Source organism: Bactrocera latifrons, unplaced genomic scaffold (assembly GCF_001853355.1).
Source record: "Bactrocera latifrons isolate USDA-ARS-PBARC rearing strain unplaced genomic scaffold, ASM185335v1 scaffold_37, whole genome shotgun sequence".
NCBI lineage: Eukaryota > Metazoa > Arthropoda > Insecta > Diptera > Tephritidae > Bactrocera > Bactrocera latifrons.
Window position 1 is genome coordinate 406375 of NW_017537012.1, and position 18726 is coordinate 425100.

The 18726-nt window shown below is 39.1% G+C and overlaps 2 protein-coding genes across 3 annotated transcripts; one reads left to right on the forward strand and one right to left on the reverse strand.

Annotated features, from left to right (window-relative positions):
• Nucleotides 1-11016: 11016 nt before the first annotated feature.
• LOC108971934 (tRNA-splicing endonuclease subunit Sen34) lies at nt 11017-12200 on the reverse strand. The gene is made up of 5 exons (XM_018938290.1): nt 12112-12200; nt 11966-12052; nt 11642-11902; nt 11472-11579; nt 11017-11414 (listed from the first exon to the last, which is right to left on the reverse strand). The coding sequence occupies exons 1-5, from the start codon at nt 12197-12199 to the stop codon at nt 11017-11019; spliced, it is 942 nt and encodes a 313-aa protein (XP_018793835.1). The 5' UTR covers nt 12200.
• A 280-nt stretch (nt 12201-12480) lies between these two features.
• Nucleotides 12481-15396, forward strand: LOC108971958 (DNA-directed RNA polymerase II 16 kDa polypeptide). Of its 2 annotated transcripts, XM_018938326.1 has the most exons (6): nt 12481-12672; nt 12794-13652; nt 13744-13956; nt 14015-14250; nt 14314-14606; nt 14713-14805. In XM_018938326.1, the coding sequence occupies exons 1-5, from the start codon at nt 12609-12611 to the stop codon at nt 14541-14543; spliced, it is 1602 nt and encodes a 533-aa protein (XP_018793871.1). In that variant the 5' UTR covers nt 12481-12608; the 3' UTR covers nt 14544-14606; nt 14713-14805. The 2 variants fall into 2 exon arrangements, with proteins under 2 accessions (XP_018793871.1, XP_018793872.1); XM_018938327.1 differs by lacking the exons at nt 12794-13652; nt 13744-13956; nt 14015-14250; nt 14314-14606 and adding an exon at nt 15012-15396 and having other exon boundaries at nt 14713-14893.
• The last annotated feature ends 3330 nt before the right edge of the window (nt 15397-18726 follow it).

The following is an 18726-nucleotide window of genomic DNA, read 5'->3' on the forward strand; positions in this document are numbered from 1 at the left end:
TTGAAATAAGGTTTTTGTGTGTATTTAATTACATAGCTCTTTTTCTTTTAAAATGTATGTAACAACTACATGATTATCAACATTCTTTTGCAAACATTTTCTTACACAATATTTTTGTTAATTTGGGGCACTGTGCTCCAGCTAGGAACTTTGGCAAAATAAATAAATACTAAATTATTTTAAGATTATATTTATTTTTATTCGATTTTAATTTTTGGAATAAACTTAAGACTTTGAGTACTACAATTAGCTTTTTTCTACTAAGAAATGCTTTTTTCAGCTAATTTAACGCAGCAATTTTCATTTGAAAATTTTTTTTTTCACAACTTTACACTTGTGTCGGCCTAATGCGCTTGTATGGAGTGCGATTTTTCAAATAATAACACTGGCGGAGCTGATTTTACGCTTAATGTAAATGGAAAATATTGAAAACTATTATATATTTAGCAAAATACTCGGTTATCAATATTATTTCAAAACATTTTWTGTATTTACAGACATTTACTATTGCGCCGGCCAGAACACTCATTTTCGAGTAATTTCCTAATTTCGAATAAAACCACTGCCGGACTTGATTTTTTGCTCAATATCAATAGCAGATACCCCATACTAGTACTAAACCACAAATTATATTATTCTTAATAAGTTTACATAAAAAAACTAATACTTTTCACTTGTAATAGCTATTTCATATACATTTCTGCGCACACTCACAAAGCTCGCTAAAAACATTTCATTTTACGTTATTAACTTGCAATCAGCATATTTAATCCTTATTTTTAAATAGATACAGTCACCTGGTTGTTAACTAAACAATTTACTTTGCACTTTTTTTACTTTGTTAAAATATTGTAGAGCATTTTGATTTTCGACRCACAGCTGTTCAGTCAAATTTATACACACACACACGGAAACTGACAACTCGCGAATGCAATGGAGGCGGAAGCTTARCTGTATAAAGCAGTGTTTACAATGTTTTTAGAAATAAATAGCATTATTAATTTTGTTTTGGGATTTTTTTATTATTATTGTAATACAAATTTGTTTTAAATTAATTAATAAATAAAAGTACTGAATTGTTTTCTATTATTTCAAATAAATGTGTCGTAATGCTTCTCACATACATATATTTCACATACATTGTCACATTGAGGAAGTAATTAAATAAATGATTAAAAATTGCATTATAAACATATTTATATACCAGGTTTATTTCAATATCATTTTGCAACAACTATTTTTAATAAGTTTCTAACAAACTTAAAGTTTTTTTATTCTACCTTAGTACAACTCTGCGTTTCAATAAATTTCCGCCGCCATGTTAGCTCTTACTTGTCAATATCCGTACGTCAATCTTCAAAAATGAACAGCTTTCATTAATGTAAAAGAATTTAATTCTGTTAATATAAATCAAAATATTATGTTATACATTTTGCAAGCAAATTTCGGAACGATAATGTCACCTAACAGAAATATGTGGGAAACAGCTAAATATTAAGTAATTATCGAAAAAATAGACCCTCTAAGTGAAATAGCAACAATGTGAGTTATAATGCACATAGATAATACAAATTTATATTTTAATAATACTTTTCATTTACTACTATTTGCTACTAAACAGCATATGTGCCAGTGCAATCAGCAGATAATACAATATCTTCATCAAACACTCGTTTACCAAGTTCCTTAATATCCAGTAATTATTTCCACTAGCAAACGTCGCATGCATACATATTTCTCCTGTCATTCAGCGTTTTCAATTTAGCAAGACATTCTTTGCACAAATTGCACATTGATTTCCATAAACGCTAGAAATTCCACAGCATGCTACAGCATTGAAATATTTTTGTAATAAATTAGATTTCTCCAAAGCAAATGGGCTGTCATGGCAATACTCAACAAATCGTACAAACGTTCCGAAAGGCCACGAAAGTACAACCATTTTAAGTAAAATAATTACATTTTTAACAAACGATGAATTGTAGAAAATTGAGAATGATTATTCAAACTTTTYGAGTGCGCTACGGCGTTGGCTGCARCGACGAAAACGGCAATGGTGAGAGCAATTTATTATTAGATATGGAATGGCATGGAGCGGTCAACAACAACAATGGCCGACAGCCGCCTACCGTCAACAGCAACTGCCAAATGAAAAGCTCATCAAAAGTGCACAATTGGCGTTGCCTACAACAACAACAACAACAACAACAACAACAACAGCAGCAGTTAGGCAGGACAGTAGCTACAACAGCAGCGGCAATAGCGACAGTGACAGCAACGGATTTCCAGCATACAAACGTTGCAATAACAATGCAACCAAAGGCAGCACTGATAACCAACGTATGTATGTATATGAGTGCCGCTTGGTTAGCAGTGGTTGCTGCTCTGCCTGAAAATGCAGCTGATAGATAGCTGGGTGGACGCTTGATACTTACTTATAGTACAAGTACGAATTACAATTGCTTAATCAGCATTTGTTGCTGCTGACCAAGTTGATATGTTGTTAACAACAATGCGAGCGCTTGATCGCTGACTGAAATATCTTCTAACCAAAAGAAGCGGCTTGCTTTGCAAATATTATGGGCATGARGTTGCCTTACGCCTGAATGCTGGCCCGACTGACGATWTGCTTATTGACCAACTGTCTGGCAAGCCGGCGCTCAATCGCAACAATGCAAAACAAAAGCMACAACGCGCCTGAGTGTAGTAGCAAGCAGTAGGTAGCGACGATGTCCGTGGCAGCAATACTCAGCGGCGCGTGTGTGCTTGTATCGTTCCGCTTGGCCGCTGGCCAAATTGAATTTTGCACAGTGATTTAGCTAAATCATCTAAATCCAACAAAAACATGCGCGCGTGTGTGTCTGTATGCGCACATTCTTACTTATTCGTTAGTTTCGCCAAACTTTTAAGCACTTTCGCATGCATGTATGTATGTATGTGCATATGAACCTCCTTCGGCCAGTTGTCGTTGTAGGCTGCCGTTCATGAGTTAAGCACTTCATCGTTTGGCAGTGCGCGACTAAATTTAAAGCTCAATTTGCTGTGAGGAGCGTAAAAATCGCCGCAATTGTTGATGGTTTGCCGCAATAACTTGCGGTWAGTCTAATGATCACTCGCAATCGTAATGAAGTTGRGTTCTTGMATGTGATTATGCTGTTGTTGMTAATTCTTGTTGAATTTCRTGAAGATATCTCGTGAAATAAAAAAGTTTTCCATACAAGGATATGAGATTGAGGGTTCAATTTATATGACAGCTATATGCTATAGGGGTCCGATCTGAAGAAAATCTTCTGAGATTGTATCGTTGTTTTAGACACTAATCTATRTCAAATTTGGTTCAGATATCTCGTCAGATAAAAAAGTTTTCTATACAAGACATGATTTTGCTCGTTCATTTTATATGGCAACTATATTCTAAAGTATACAAACTTATTGAGTTTTGGCCAACGCTTGCGTGCTTCCAAGCCTGCATTCATTTGTAATAAGCGGCAATTAAAACTTATGCACCTTATACTAGACTTCCAACCGCAACCCCATGCAATGCCAAAAATTATTGTTAACACAGCGTTAATACATAATAATGGCTATGGCGGAATTAAGACTAAAGCAAAATTTAAGACTTGAGGACTAAGACTGAAAACGTCAATGATAATTACTGCCAGCACAACTGACAATAACTTTGGCTAAGCRCTTTGCTGTTAAACGCGCTCTACGGCGCGCGCCTGTGTTTCGTTGCTGTTGCGTCGACGTGAAGCTCGTAGCGYTCCTCTATGAATACACTTCATAATGAACAGTCTGTTGTTGAATAAGAATTCCAGCTACTAATAAGCAGCTTGCCAGCAAAAGCTACTGAAATTGCGCTCCTTCCATTTTTATTGTAGTTCCTATTTTATTGTTGCAGCCGATAAGGCATAACCAAAGTGGTCAACTTGCCGTTTATGGTAATGACTGAAATTAGACCCCGAACGCGGACAYATGTATAACTCATAGTAAAGYGCAGCTAAGTCAAACAGCCAACCAGAGCTAGTCAGTCAAATAGCAATGTGATGCGGCGCGACGCGTTGCACGGCGGCAGCGTGACGAGACGAAATATTGCGCGCGCACCCGCTGCAGTTGTATTGCTATTGACTATTTACTGCAAYTGCCACTGTCAGCGGCAGACGAGATGAATGCCCATATATCTACATATGTATATGCATATTTATCTAACGATGGCGTCGTCTATAGCCAGACATATCGCRGCGGCAACGCAGAGCGCKCGTACTCTAAATGACCGCACGGGAGTGTATGCGCCGCAGTSCGGCTGGCTGGCGCGTTCCTCTGTTCTTTCATTTTGGACTTTTGTGACAGCCGCCTATTAGYAATGGCACACAACTTGGGCGTCGCTGAAATTGACCAACTCCAAATGCATTTTAGCTATGGATATGCTACTTTTACAGCCTCAACTAACTATGAAAGTACTAAGGTAGGTTGTGCGCTCGCGGCGCGGTTAACAGCTGAAAAATGAGTAAAAGCGCGCAGTACATAAACACACTTAGTTATGCATGTATGCGTGCAAGCAAAGCGCTTTTATGACAAAACAGCTGTGAGCGCTTCTCAATGCAGAGCGCGCTCGTCTGTCACTACCGCGCTTACAGTGGCGTCGCGCCGCACCTCAGCGTTTCAGTGCTATTTGTTTGCGCGCAACAATTCCATTCGCCCCAAGTGTTTTGGTCCATTTATTTGGTAGTAAAATGTCTTTCGCATGTGCATATGAAATAAACTATAAATTAGCAATAATAAGAAAAACGTAAAAGACATAAAAGAAAAGTCTTCAACTCCGCGCTCATTCATATTTGGTCAAGCGGCAGTCTGTAGCTTGGCGCGCGCTTCGYTAATATTATTATTAAGCCACTCCATGCCAATTTTAATTAACTGTCAGTTGTGCRCAATAGTCACAGGCAAGCGCGMAGCTATATAAAATTACTTATTTTTACAAATCATGTGTTGTTCTCACACACTCACACATATTTGCTATCATTAGTCATAGCTGGCTGAGCCTTTGCCGCGCTTAATGCCATTAAAGTTCGCCGTGAAAGCGCTCGTTAACAGCACGCCAAGGAATTTGTGCGATTTTACCACATAAAGGCGTTCGGCTTGGCACAGAGCGTGTTGGATTGGTTAAAATACCGCAGATGCCTTTGCTTAAAGGCGACACGAAAAGTGTATTTCTCTTTTGTGTTTGCGCGATTTGTTAATCCAAAAATTAGGACATGTCTGCGGTAGGCCGACGCGAAGGCGTTTGCGGCTGGGCGCCGAAGTGTGCAAATTTGGTGGATGTCGGTTCGAGGCGCGCCAATTGTGTGGGGTGGGACGATTTGCAACAAATAGTGCTCGGCGCCTAAGTATCCCGTTAGCGCGTTGTAGCTTGGCGCCAAAGCCTGCAGCTGACTAAAATGCCGTCGCAAGTGGTTGTAAAAGGAAAGGTTCACTAATTTGGATTAAGTAAAGCTTGCTTTAATTGCAAGGCAACGTTTATGGGAGAAATTCGTGCGCYCAAGTAAATGCAATTGACAGACAGCGATTCACACCGTTAAAGTGGATTTTTTATCGATTTTTTTTAAGCCTCTTATCTGATAGAAAGACTTTTTTAAGCAAATTCTTATAAAGCAAGACTTTTGTGGCATGTTGTTGTTGTTATAACGACAGATAAGATGCCGCAAACAGTTTTCAGGTTTGTTGCCGGATTAACGGTCCTTCGCTAGTAAAAGTTAAGAGTCCGTTCCCATTCCATATACCCGATGGACGTAGCTTACCATCCTTCTTCCCTTTGTGTGAATTTGTAGTATTATTTTCGGCTATAGCCGCGTAAGCGGGTCTACATCAATACAGAAGAGCTTTAGAGAATAAAACCAGAAAATCCCCGTATTTTTTTCCACCTAAGGACTTTAAACTCGGCTGCATTCATACGACAGACTTCTTTCTGTCTAAGGACTTTCAACATCATACCGTTGGCCTAGGTGGAATTATCCCACCGATTTGCCCTATTTTTTTCCTTAGTGCGTCTTGTCTTGATGTGCCCGAAATAGAGGTGGCACCAGCCGTTTGCTAAAAATACAGAAGTAGTATTAGAAAACTAAAGGAAAGTGTTCTAAGCGCTGCAACTACAACGCTCTAAACACTGAACGCTTGGTTCCTCCATTGATTGCGTGGGCGTCTTTGCTTACGTTACCCTCCCAAAGATCTCAAGTCAAACGAGCTTTTCGGTGAAGCATCATCCTCCATGCGAACACTCATACAGTACGTGATTCCATCTCACCCGTCTCTCARGAGCCTCAAGTCCTATGAGCTTTCKACATGTCTTAACCAAAGCTCATGCAGTTTGTGGGTCCATCTTAAGCGGACGTCTATAAAAATCTTGCGAAAACAGTTGTCCTGAAAGTTTTCTTATCTCATAGCAGCTGTTTGGCWGGAGTTATGTTTGGGTCAATGTCCAGWCTTTGATTATACGGGAAATTTATGCTGGTTTCGAGGCAGTGACATAATTCCCAAGAAGCGAGGAATCTTTCTGTGTCAGCGTCAAGTACTTTAGTTCATCAGAAGATCAACTATTTCGCTTCTTTTTGTAGAGAATTTAGACATAACGTCAAAAAGGTAGCTCCAAACAGCGATGTCGCAAGYGGCTTTGAAATTGATATAACGGTAAGCGCTCAGCCGGATCTTCGAAGTCATTTTTACTGGAAAGAAGCAAAAAAAGAAATCCTTATATCAAAGTGACAGCACGCGMMGGCGGTAACTTCGAGTGTTCGAAATGTATGAATTCTCATAAGACRGTTGAAGCCGGTGCGATTTTATGGTCCAAGCCTAAACAAACCGCGATTTTCCACAGCGATATAGTTATATATCATCATGTCTAAAATCACTTTCCACAAATTAACTGTCACCTAAAYGACAGCCAGCAGAGTGTAATTGAAAAATGTTGCAACAATTAATAAATCTCTATGACAAACACATATGGACTTATCACACCAGCARCAGGTAACAGCCTGTGCGCATGACAAATGTGTGGGCGTGTCAATTGATTTGAAATCCATTCAATTTGAAAGCGACAAGAGTAGCGACTACAATAAGTCAACAAAGAGCCAGCCGGCGAGGATAAAGTTGAGCGCTTTCGGCGCGCCTAAGTCGAGCGCACAAATGCTGCCGACCGTAAACAAGCTCATAAATTTGCACAACTGTCGGCAGGCAGTAAATTAAACAGCCATAAAACAGGATAATTAAACCAGCGACGCTGAATGTAGTAGCTACCAAAGAGCTGTAGGCGCAAAGGCTTCGTTGGTACTGTGAAGTAGCGGCKGGCATCAGGGCGCGCGCGCGGCGCAGCAACAGCTAAGCTTATAGGCCGGCGCGTCGCTAGTGTTAAGCGTGTGATGTACTAATAGCAGTTAAAATTAGAGTTTAAACAGCTTTACGCAAACTGCGGCAGCCACAGAAATGGCAACAGCAACGACAACAGCAGCAGCASCAAGTATAAAGTAGCGATTAATAAAATAWCAGCAACTATCGGTYTTTGCTGTCGCTGMCAAGTGTCCGATGGCAGCGTAGCGGCCACAACATGTTGCCCTGTTGCATGCTATGTACAACACGATGCACGTRTAAGTCTTGCTGCGTCTGCTGTGCTTGCCACCGCTTGCCGCATGCCACATGCAACACGCAAACACTTGTTCGCCAATTGACAATCGCTTTTGGTCGTTAATTTTCTATTGCTGGGCTTCTGCCGACGGCGACGGGCCATAAAGATGGCGGTATTTCGGCATTCCTCGATGACTTGCAGCTTCCTGAAGTTTTTTATTGCAAGTTTTGTGCGAGCGCTATGTTTAAGGCACTGCAATCAAGCAGCCAGTTCGTGTTCACATTCGTCTTCGACAATTAATGATGGCTTTAGATAGAAAGAATGAAAGTTGCATACGAGTAGTAAACGCGCGTGGCACAGTAGTTGCGTTCACTAATCGTACAGTAGGCAGCAGGCCATGAAATTAATGGTTACRTTGATCAAGATCTATTTGAAAGGGTTTATGCGGCAATAGTTGTTGATTTGAGGATGACAGACGGGAAGACATGGGTTTCTGAATGGTTTGGTGCTTTGAAGGTATGACTTTCTGGAAGATTTTGTGCCTGTAAGCAGACAGAGGCTAAGGTATGACTTTCCGAAACGTTTGTAGCCTGGAGGATGGCAGACGTTAAAGTATAACTTTCGAGAGACATGGAGCTTTGAGGATGACAGACGCTAAGGTATAGCTTACCGGAGGATTTAAAATAGGCGCTACTCGTCTGTCAGCCATGTATTCTCTATAGTATAATATGAGTCTCTAAAGCACACAGATCAAGTTTTCGTCGAAAAAAAGCCGATCCTGTAAACTATGGAAAGCCTTGCCGCAGCTAGGATTCTTTGAACGATAAAAATAAGTGAAAATGGCGCCAAAAGGGAACCCCTCTTACGGCAGCCACCCCTAAGAAACCCGAACCGATTCAAGTTAATGGCTAGTCTAAGAATTTTCAACTCGGCCGCATTCCCATCACAGTTAGGCTAACCGAAGAAGAACGTCCTCCGCTTTATATCTTTCTAAGGACTACGAACTTGGCGCCATTCACATGACACTCGAGCGAAAGAAACCAGAATCGATTCATTCCTATACTCGTCTATAGACTTTCTAATCGGTAAAATTCGCACGACAGTCGGACTAGACTTCAGTCTCSGGTCAGACCTTATAGCCTTTGCTACTCCCAGTTCGCAACAAACTCAATGACTGGTGAGGAATCTCATTCAGAGTCTATAATATCATTTCTGACAAAGACTATGCTGAAATTTCTAGGCAAGAAATAAATACAGACATATGTAGTGCTTATGGATTTTAGTCGCCTCTTACGACCAGTGTACATATGATATCTTTTTAACTAACATCTAACACAATGCTCCATGGCAACTGCCGCCATTAAAGGAGCCGTTTGAAGGCTATAATTTAACCAACGGACTGAAAGAAGTTAGATTTGTTCACGGTATAAAGAAACCCTGCAATAGTTGTCATTCTCCGAAGAGAGAAGCAGTCGTACGAAGACTAAACTTCATCCATCGGCAAATCAAAGTCGGCTTTGTTCTCGGTATAAACAAAACCCACAATATTTGTCATTCTCCGAACATAGTTTTATAGGCTTCCATTGTCAATTTAAGACCATTAAGCGTGGTCATACTTGAAAGTGATGGCCGACAGTAGTCAAGCGCYTTTAATAGCGGTAATTCGCCTACTGTTTCGTTTAATTGGCTGTTGATGTATTTCAGCTACTGAAATTTACCAAATTTATCGGAGCTTAACGATATTATGGCAAAATTCTTTTCTTCTCGGCTCACTTTGTTTCACGTTAATGCATTTCAATTGTTCCGCGCATGCGCCTTTCATCGATGGATCGCCTTATGCGTGCCTCTATCGTTTTTCACTCGTTACAACAACGCTTGTAAATGCGTTTGCGCGACTTGTTGCTGACAACAAATTCCGACATGACAGCATCTTTGCCAGACACGCTTGTTCAACACGCCGCTGGACGTGGCGCACGACGCGCCCGCTTGTCGATCTATTGCCTATCGGGTGGTTGTTGTTGTGTTGCCGGTTGTTAGTCGGTTTTTTTTTTTTTTTTGTTTCTTATCAGCATTTGCATGTCCTGTCTGTGTCGCGCTGTAATGTTGCAATTAAGCGTCAACGTGTCGCGAACGTGCAACGCGTTAAAGCGTACAATATTTGTCAATTTTCACTGGAATTTCCATATCATTTGCTAGTTTGGTCGCCGTGCCGTATCGTTGGGAGTCTGTGCGCCGTCACGCAGCCAACAACTGAAATTCACTGCGTGTACCGCACCCGAATGCTTCCGTCACCAAGAGTGGACAAAAATTTGCATGCGTGCAACACGCCCTGTTGGCATGCGCTAAATAGCGAGGCGATCGCTGATTGAAGCGATGAACTGTTAGTAAACATTTACCAAAGAAAAAAATTTTGAAATAAGAAGTCGAAAACTACCGGGCGACAACATATGCAAATATTAAGCTGGAAATGCGGTTCGAGATCATTTAAATTGTTATTGTTGTAGCGGCAGAAAAGATCACTATAGTAACCATTTCCACGACAGTCGGGTCTAAGTAATCAGAACGGACCCGGATTTGTATCCGACCAAGTGGAATAAAAATTGGGGTCCCCTCCAGTTACTTGAACCCGACTGAATGGAGAGCGAGATTTTAAACAGATAGCATTAATATTTTCAACATAAACTTCCTTTGATTAGGTCTACCTATTAGCGGGTGACAAGGCTCTAGTTGATTGTCAACGAAATCATCGAACAGGAGGCCCAGAAAACGTTATGTTTTAGACAGGGTCATAGCATAGGGACAGGGAGTTAAATGAGTGGGATTCTTTGGGTCAGAAATCGTGCTTTTTCGACGCGGTCGAAGCATAGGGGTCGGGTGTTAGATAAGTGGGATTCATTGAACATGCCGAGAGGTGGTTACCGTCATGCCGAAATGATCCCGCATAAGTAGTAATTTGACATGCTACAGCATCCAGAACAAAATAGTGGAAGTGTCACCCTAGATTAGCGGGACAACTCCAGCTCTTCGTTTGCAATGGGTTGAGGTTTGACGCCATACACTGAGAGGAGGTTGGTGACACCACTACGAATAGCAGCCTCTGCATGTCTAAAGTTATTATAATACGTCTGGAGCTTCCTTGTCTGGATTTCCAACAACGTTTCTTTGTTTTTTCTCCACTGCCGGCTAGCGACTGGAGGATTTTGATGCGGCTCTGCATTTTGGTGGTTATCGTATGTAACGCCGAAAATCTTTGGGTTGTTGGCATTTGGAATTTTATCGTAATCAACTGTGATGTTAAGGTCCAGTTCCAACAAAAAAAAAAAAAAAAAATTGCTAAATAATGTTTCTAAGTGTGAGTTAACTGTAGAACTATATTTTAAGAGTTTTTAATTATAATAACATTTCTATAAATTACTCTCAGCTTTCTCTACTTGACACTGTTGCTGGACAGCGCCGAATTTTTCTCTATTACCCTCCCACTGCACAGTTTGGTAGTGCACTTCACGCTCAACATGTGTATCCGTTCCCACTTCATCCTTACCAAAGTAAGCAAATATGCAAATCTTATTGACTATTACAGACAAACGCACTTTGGCTATTAAGTCCAAAGGTTGTATGATCGGTGTGTCAAGTAGTATCACAATATGCGAAGCATGATATTGTAGTGGATCGCCTGGATATAGCAGAAAATCAGCACCGAATGCGTCGCCCGCGGTAACGTAGTAGCCTCGCGTCCAAAAATCGCAAAAMACTTTATATTTAAGGGCGTTGTCGATAGCAGGTGGCTCAAAAATTTTGAAAGCTATAAATATAGTTACTGAGGAAGACACATTTATTTTAAAAATATAGAGTTATTTACTGTGCGCTTGCCTATGCGCGCATGTTATTTCCAATTGTGCATTCTTGCGTTGAAATACGAAATTATCMGCAGTTTCTTGCAGGATTTTCGAAGCATCTAACACAATCTCTGTTCAAAATGTAGTTTTAGATTAAATATATATTATAAATGAGATTTTCATTAAATTATACCGGCTTCAGGCACACCTTCCTTCAAAAGTTTCTTACGTTTTCCCTCAAGAATCTTACTCATATTACGTTCAGTTTCGTGTAACTTTTCAGTCTTCAGGGTTTCCGCTTGAGCTGCAAAGCCTGCATCCAACGACTCTTGGTACTCCGTCAACTCTTTAGCAACCGGCACTCGCAGTAAAGATTCATGCTTTGAAACCAATTGAGCAATGKCACGCTCTACCAAAAATCGTGTTTCATATGGCGTCAGCTCCAGCGGTAGAGCTAAAAGAGAAAGAATACATTTTAAAAAGTGCAATGGAATGTATATTTAATGTTACAATTAACTGCAATCGTTCGCCGACCAACCACGCATATTGCATGTGCCCACCAGCGCACCCACAATGCGGTGCTTTTGCCGCAATGCGATATAGTCTGSAAGAGAATTTTCGTGACCTTTATGTAAATAAGGATATGTAAATATATTTACTCACCGTCCACATTGAAGACATAGCCAGTGCCATTTATTAATGTTAAATTAATTTTCTTGGCTGTAACATTATTTCGCACTGGAGCATCCATTGTTTTGTTTACGAATTAGGTGTAAAGAAAGTTTGCACGGCGACATCTACCCGACGAATTTACATATGAATTATGAATATTTTTCGAATTTGTCAAAAAGCGTCGGAAGAAATTGTTTTTATAAAAATAAACTTATAGCAATATAAATAAATATTAATTAATATTTTTTTTAGTTTARAATTATTATGATATAAATTTTAATTAGTTCGCTTTTAATATCAAAATACTTAGGTAGTATTCATAACTGACTTTGCTACAGGTGGCAGCACTAATAAAAATCTAGACGTCAAAAGCTGGAAAACCGCTTTCGCGGAATAGACTTTTATGTTATTCTAGAATTTCTGCATTATTTTACAMGTATAAATTTAATTTCATTTCTAAGCAGTTAAGTGATTAAATTAAAACCAAAATGTCTTTCATGAATCCCGTGGATATGGTTGAGGAGGATGCAGCGGATCTTCAATTTCCAAAGGGTAAGTCGACATCTAATTTTGTGATSTGTTGCCCACAAGTGAAACGCGCGATATTAGTGTTTTTGAAAACTATGCGATACACTTAGACGCAACAATTAGTTTTATCATTTTCATTTTGTAGTCAAATTAGAAGTTCCGAATAATTTGTCAAGAGTTAATGGCAACCAACAAAAGCACATTATAAAAGTGCGCCCGCAAGCTGATACAAAATATACAACAACCTACTATAATGCTGAGGAGTTCAACAGAAACCTCGAGCAGCGCACTAAAGCTATACAACCAAAGAATGCGGATTACATACAAGCTGGTGTAAATAACACCGAACGTTGTAGCACCTGCAACTGCGATCTCTACGAACCGTATATAAAGTGTCCCGATTGTGAGTATACGCTGCTGTGTATGCAATGTTTTGCTCAGGGACGCGAGACTGCAACGCATCTTAACACACATTCGTATATCATTGTGCGCGATGATATACAAGTATTCCCGGGTGCAAACAATTGGACGGCAAGGGATGAGCGTATACTCTTACGCACGCTAGAAAAGAAAGGCTATGGCAATTGGGAAGCGGTATCGCATGCATTACAACTGCGACATAGCGCTGATGAATGCCGTCAGCATTATCATAATTTTTATTTTGGTGGTATTTTTGAACGCCTACTTGGTTTGACACATTCAAGAAATACTTACTTTCCCGAACGTATGCCTTATGTGGTAAAGATGCGTTCGGTGGATCCGCCGCGTAGCGATGAGCCGGGTACAATGCAATTTAAAATGATGGCGGGTTATCGTTGTGCACGAGGTGACTTCGACACACCATACGACAACTCAGCTGAGGGCATATTGACGACAATCATGCAAGATACCTTTAACACGAATGCGGCAAAAGATGACTACGAAGAAACGCTTGATGAAAATAGTCGTAATGCTTACGAAGAATTACAATTGGCAATGGTGGCGGCTTATAACAATCGCTTGAGGTATTGAAGTTTATTTATTAACAAACAAGCAAATAATTCGATTTTTTTATTTTATTTTTTTTTTTTATAATATTTTCACTTATAAACACAGAGAACGGCAACGTCGTTATAAAATAATGCGTGACCATGGTCTTATAATGCCAAATCGAACATTGGGCTGGATTTCCAAGTATGGTGAAGCGCTAGGTTCCGAATCGAATTGCAGTCGTTTTCTATCATTCATGCAAATTTGCAAGCCCGCTAAGTTTGATATGTTGGTTGAGTCATTAAAATATTTCACAGACACCCAAAAGATGATTTATCGGTAAGGATTTTTTTTTTAAATTATTATAAAACATAACCACACTTTTTACAACCTACAGTTTATATGAGCTACGTCAGAATGGTGTACGGACACTAGCAGGCGGTTCGTTATATTTCAAATTGAAGAAACGCCGGGCACAACAGCAGCGTGATCGCCAAAAAGACGAAATCTATCGACAAGTGCACGATTGGCGTAAGCTAATACCAAGCACACAAACGCTTGTGCCCAATCCCTTTGCCACAGCTAATGTAGTAAGCAATCCTAGGCGAAAAGCTGCACCCATGGACATTATCGGTTTGTTACATAAAGTTTACAGTTTTCCCTTTATTTATTAAATAAATTTATTTTGCCTTCTAGGTATGCCGGGTTATACGCGCCTCACCGATGGCGAACGCAAACTGTGTAGTGTTGAACGTATAGCGCCACAAGCATATATTGACTATAAAAATATATTAATAGCGGAAAACATGAAAATGGGTCATTTGCGTCTGGCCGATGCGAGACGTTTAATCAAAATCGATGTCAATAAAACACGCCAAATATATGATTTCCTGATTGAAAATGGACACATAAATAGACCCCTGTGATTTGTTTGCCTTTTAGCGTCTCACAACAAGTACCAACAACAAGCTTGTTTATTATTGCTAGATGTTAGTTTCAGTTGCGTTTCACTTGTGTTGCACATGCGTATTTCTCTAACCGTTATTTAAAAAAAAAAATACTAATATTAATAAATACATTTTTTTTCATACACAGAATTTGAGAACGCCGAGACCTTGTTGATATCCGAAGTTCACATGTTGCTTGACCAYCGCAAACGACAGAACGAATCCGCCGATGAGGAGCAGGAATTCTCCGAAGTTTTTATGAAGACATATGCATACACAGATAGTTTTCGTAAATTCAAAAATAAGGAAACAATTGCAGCGGTACGCAGGTGAGTTATAACGAAACTAAATAAAGCTCTTTTGTTCATCCCATTCACTAAAATGTCTAAAACGAACCTTTCACTCTGAAAAAAAAACTTTCTAAAATCTATCCATTATTTTTTTCAGTCTTTTAATGCAGAAAAAATTGCATAAATTCGAATTGGCCGCACTGGGTAACCTGTGCCCCGAAGCGCCCGAGGAGGCTAAGGCGTTAATACCATCGTTAGAAGGACGTTTCGAAGACGAAGAGTTGCGACAAATACTTGACGACATAGGCACCAAGCGCAGCTTACAATATTGATATGWTTTAACACCATTTTTCATACATTCTTTTATAAATACTGTAATTATAAAGTAATTTTCGTAGCAATGAAATTGTAAAAAGGAAAAATTAACATGTTTTTCTCCTAAAACTAACACAATATCCCTTAGTACTATGTACAAGCGTTTTGCTCACTGTCTTCTACTTGAAAAATAAAAGACTTACAAGTGTAGTTTATTTATAATATAATATAGTCAGTGTTTGATATAATATATATGTCAATAACGGGTGATTCAGAGTTAAAAAAAGTCTTGCTATTTTTTGCCCACAGACTTAGAACTCTACTGACACAATATGCGCAGTTTAGCTATTTAATCCTTCACCAGTTCCCTGCCAGTGATTGCCTTGCTTGAAGTCAAACTGCCAMCCAAACCTCGAGACGAAGAGTTCGAGTTGTCTCGCAATTATAGASTGACCCTTGCGCAACTTCGTTCTTAGTAAGCTAAACACCTACCTATCCATAATCGACCCCAACATACCCAAAATATATGTTCTGCGTTCACTCTGTTCCCGCACGACTTGGCTCCGTTTCCTGKGCCTATCGTTAGATGACAACCGACCCGAACCTTATMACYYAAACGGGSACTAGATAACTGCTACAACAACAACTCTTAAAAAMRTCAAGAAGACAGCCTTAGATACTTCGAAAATGCCATCCGAAAGCGCGAAAAAAATGCTGGTAAAGTTTGAGCTGTTAATATTGATAATAAAAGGCTTACGGTTCTGTATAGAAATAACACAGGGATATTTCCTTACCATCATTTCGAATGATATTTCCACCGTATATAATAAAAAGAAAATTGTTGATTATTTACTGACTTAAAATTATATTTTTTTTGGTGCACCCTAATATACATATGTTGTATGTATGAATGACCTTAGGGATGATATTTCTACAGTATCTTAGGAAAAAAACTTAAAAAACGTTGGCCCAATTTAATATACACATATTTATGTACATTAGGGTGAGTAAAAAAAAATCCAATTTTTTCGCTGCGTACTCTGAAATAAAAATAACATACCATTTTTTAGAGCAGACAAATTTCTACAAAACTATGTATTCGATTTTTTTTTACCCATCCTAATACGACATAAGACTAAAGTTAGTGAAGAAATTTTTTTTAAGAACCTATTTTTCAGAGTACCAAGTGAAATAAAATTAGTTTTTTGACCCACCCTAATACGACAAAAGACTAAAGATAGTGAATAATTTTTTYCTTTGCCTGTGAGTGAAGTCATTAACATTTTATTGTGATCATTGTATAAGAACTTATTTATCAGACTAAAAACWCACATTTATTTTGTCCCACCCTAATACGGCATAAGACTAAAAGTAGTGAAGAAAATGTTTTCAAAGAACCTATTTCTCAGAATACCAAACAAAAAGTAATACYTTTTTTTGACCCACCCTAATACTACATAAGACAAAATAAGAAGAAAATGTTGTTGCTTTGTCTACGAATGAAGGTATTAACATTTTGTTGTTTTCATTGTTTACCTCTCAACTATTTAATACGTTTTCGTTGTAGTTGACATGGATTATGATCAATGTTGCTTACTGAAGCTTATTACTTTATTTTCTCTGAGCTTTTTTTTATACAAAAGCAATATCAAGTTCAATATCTTTCTTTGATTGCAAGACAACAATAAACTCGTATGTATGTATAGTATATGGGTTCCCTTAATTATTTGTATGTATCATAAATTTTTTATCAAGAAATATGTATAAATGGGGACTCCCTTGTTGTCAAGCTTTATTATGAATTTCTCATGTCTTATTGTTATCGTTCATTTTCTCACACCCTGTTTATTTAAGCTCAAGCTAAACCGAAAGCCATTGCTTGATTACATAATTTTGTTGTTTCTCCGTTGCAGTTGTTGCACTAACTCGAAAAGCTTAGAGAGGCCATAATATTCAGGTTTATGTTGGCCTTAGTCTAAGCTAAACAAGCTCTAAATCTGCTTTGGGGGCAACAAAGATAATACTAGCTTTTAATATATGCGCATTTGGTGCATACAGACGAAGATATGTATATGTGCATATATCCAAATATTTTTCAACTTTCAATGCTTGTAAACTTACATCTGCTCACCTTTTGTACTTAACTCATACTAGTAGCGCACAAAAACTAACTTAAGTATTCAGAGAGTCGAAATATGGAGAGCACTTTTGAAAATGTTTTATACATATATATTGAATTTATATTTGTATAAAAAAGCTTCATGTATAGCCTATACGATTTTAAACCATAAGGAACCACCAAGCCAAGCCCTGATTCGTAAGGAAACACTACAGTGTTTGAGAAAGAAGCTGAAGTACTGAGTTTATAATTTTCAATGTCATAGACGTGTTTAGGTAAGGTTACGTTAAGCCAAGGGACATTAAACCCAAGTTGCTTTTTACTCTCACGGTCAATAAAGGACTACAAGGGGCCTAAAGACAGGTCACAAACATCACTGGCATCACTTACGAGACGGATCGGTATAAGTACCGACTATACATGCATGAGAGTGACGCCGGAGTACCTTCTATGCTGCTGTCCAGCATTATCTAAAACTAGTCTAAGATATCTGTGAGCCTTGATATTCAAGGGATTAGATAAGGTATCAAAATTAGATATCAAATCACTCTTGAAGTTCGCAAAAAGCGTTGATGTCCTGTATGACGAATACGTCAGCTCTAATTAACTTGAATAGTAACATATCAATTCTTAGTTGGGGTCGCTGAAGGTGTGGGGGCCGATATATTTCCATCTGAGTTTTGTAAAAGCTGGGAAGTGGAGGAACAACTGCCTAGATAATACCATCTCATCTTCTTCCATACAGCTTTGGTAAAGAGCATACGACAACATATTTAACCGCACAGTGTGTCCATAGCAAGTAGTTCAGAGGATCACTCGCGGTTCACTCTCGGCCAGAAAAATTTTCTTGTAGAGCTTACGGATGTTCCATAGGTGGAACGCTTGAGCGCAAGAGTACAACGGAGCACCGACTCGCTCGCTTCTAAACGGATGAAATCGAGTTAAGAGTGCCGACCGACCCACCCGACCTGGGCTCCAGTCAATAGCAGTCAACGCACTTTAAAACCCATTGTTTAAAGGAATCCGATAGATGTCGCCGGGGACAAGTACAACAAAAATTCGACACTGGTCGTGATTTCGGAAAAAGCGAGAGCGTCAGCGTTTCTTCTATGAATTTTTAGGCTATATATGCACACTTATATAAAAAAATCAGCAACAACGCAGACGTAGGTGTCGAACAGCTGTGAAAGCGGAAAATCGACGTGTGCCAGCAAATATACGATTTATGTGCGCATTTGTGTGGTGTGTGTGTGTGTGTAGAAGAAACTATGCAACTATTAAAAACATGGAATGAGCCAGCGTCTCAGAGCGTCTGTGATGAGCGAAAATAAAGCACCGCCGCTAAGCGTGTAGGCAACACGGAGAAAAACTAAAAAAGCAACAACAGCAAAAAACACATACTAACAGTAAATACAAAGAGGTTGAGCAACAGCAGCTA